We start from the raw sequence: 634 nt of genomic DNA, 5'->3' as shown, positions 1-634 counted from the left end.
ACTACTACCTTACTATATATATATTATATATATGTGATATATATATATATATATATATATAGATATATATACATATATATATATATATATATTATGTAGCATATGATATTTAGAATATGATATGTATCATATGTATGTATAATATGATACGTATTATATGGTATGTATATAGTGCTTATTTCGTCCGTGCATGCGCACTGGAAATACACTGTGTGGTCTTACAACACGTCCGAATCCACCTGGTACAAACCTCTATATCCGTATCGAGCGTATCGAAGTTATAAACTCCTCGGTGCAGTGTAGTATGTGTATCCATCGGTCAGCTGTTACAAGTGCAATTTCACCAAGGAATGGTCAGTGCGTGTACTGTTTGCTGTTTATAGGCGGTATTGCATCACTGTGGAATACATTTGTGTATTGTTCGATTACCATTTGCACCGAGATTTTTAAAAGCTCTACCTATCCCTTGAGCTTCAACTGAAGTTCATCTGTCTATGTCACAGTGTTTGTGTATACACAAATGCGCCAGAGTTTGTATCCAAAGCGTATTCCTCTGACCAATTCAATATGAGATGCGGCATTGTCGTTGACATGTACAAGTTTGTGTTGCGGTCTACGACAAAGGTGTATACGA

The 634-nt window shown here is 35.5% G+C and overlaps 1 protein-coding gene across 1 annotated transcript in view; it reads right to left on the bottom strand.

Annotated features, from left to right (window-relative positions):
* Nucleotides 1-316, bottom strand: part of SARC_09822 (hypothetical protein) — a gene marked incomplete at both ends in the record, with an annotated part of 2208 nt that extends 1892 nt beyond the window's left edge. The window contains one exon of the mRNA XM_014296153.1: nucleotides 251-316. Coding sequence (XP_014151628.1) covers nucleotides 251-316 — 66 coding nt within the window. The remainder of the gene's footprint in view (nucleotides 1-250) is intronic.
* Between the last annotated feature and the right edge of the window lie 318 nt (nucleotides 317-634).

The sequence above is a fragment of the Sphaeroforma arctica genome (genome assembly GCF_001186125.1).
Source record: "Sphaeroforma arctica JP610 unplaced genomic scaffold supercont1.1054, whole genome shotgun sequence".
In the NCBI taxonomy this organism is placed as follows: Eukaryota; class Ichthyosporea; order Ichthyophonida; genus Sphaeroforma; species Sphaeroforma arctica.
The sequence above is the reverse complement of the archived record's forward strand: the minus strand, read 5'-3'. Positions and strand labels throughout refer to the sequence as shown.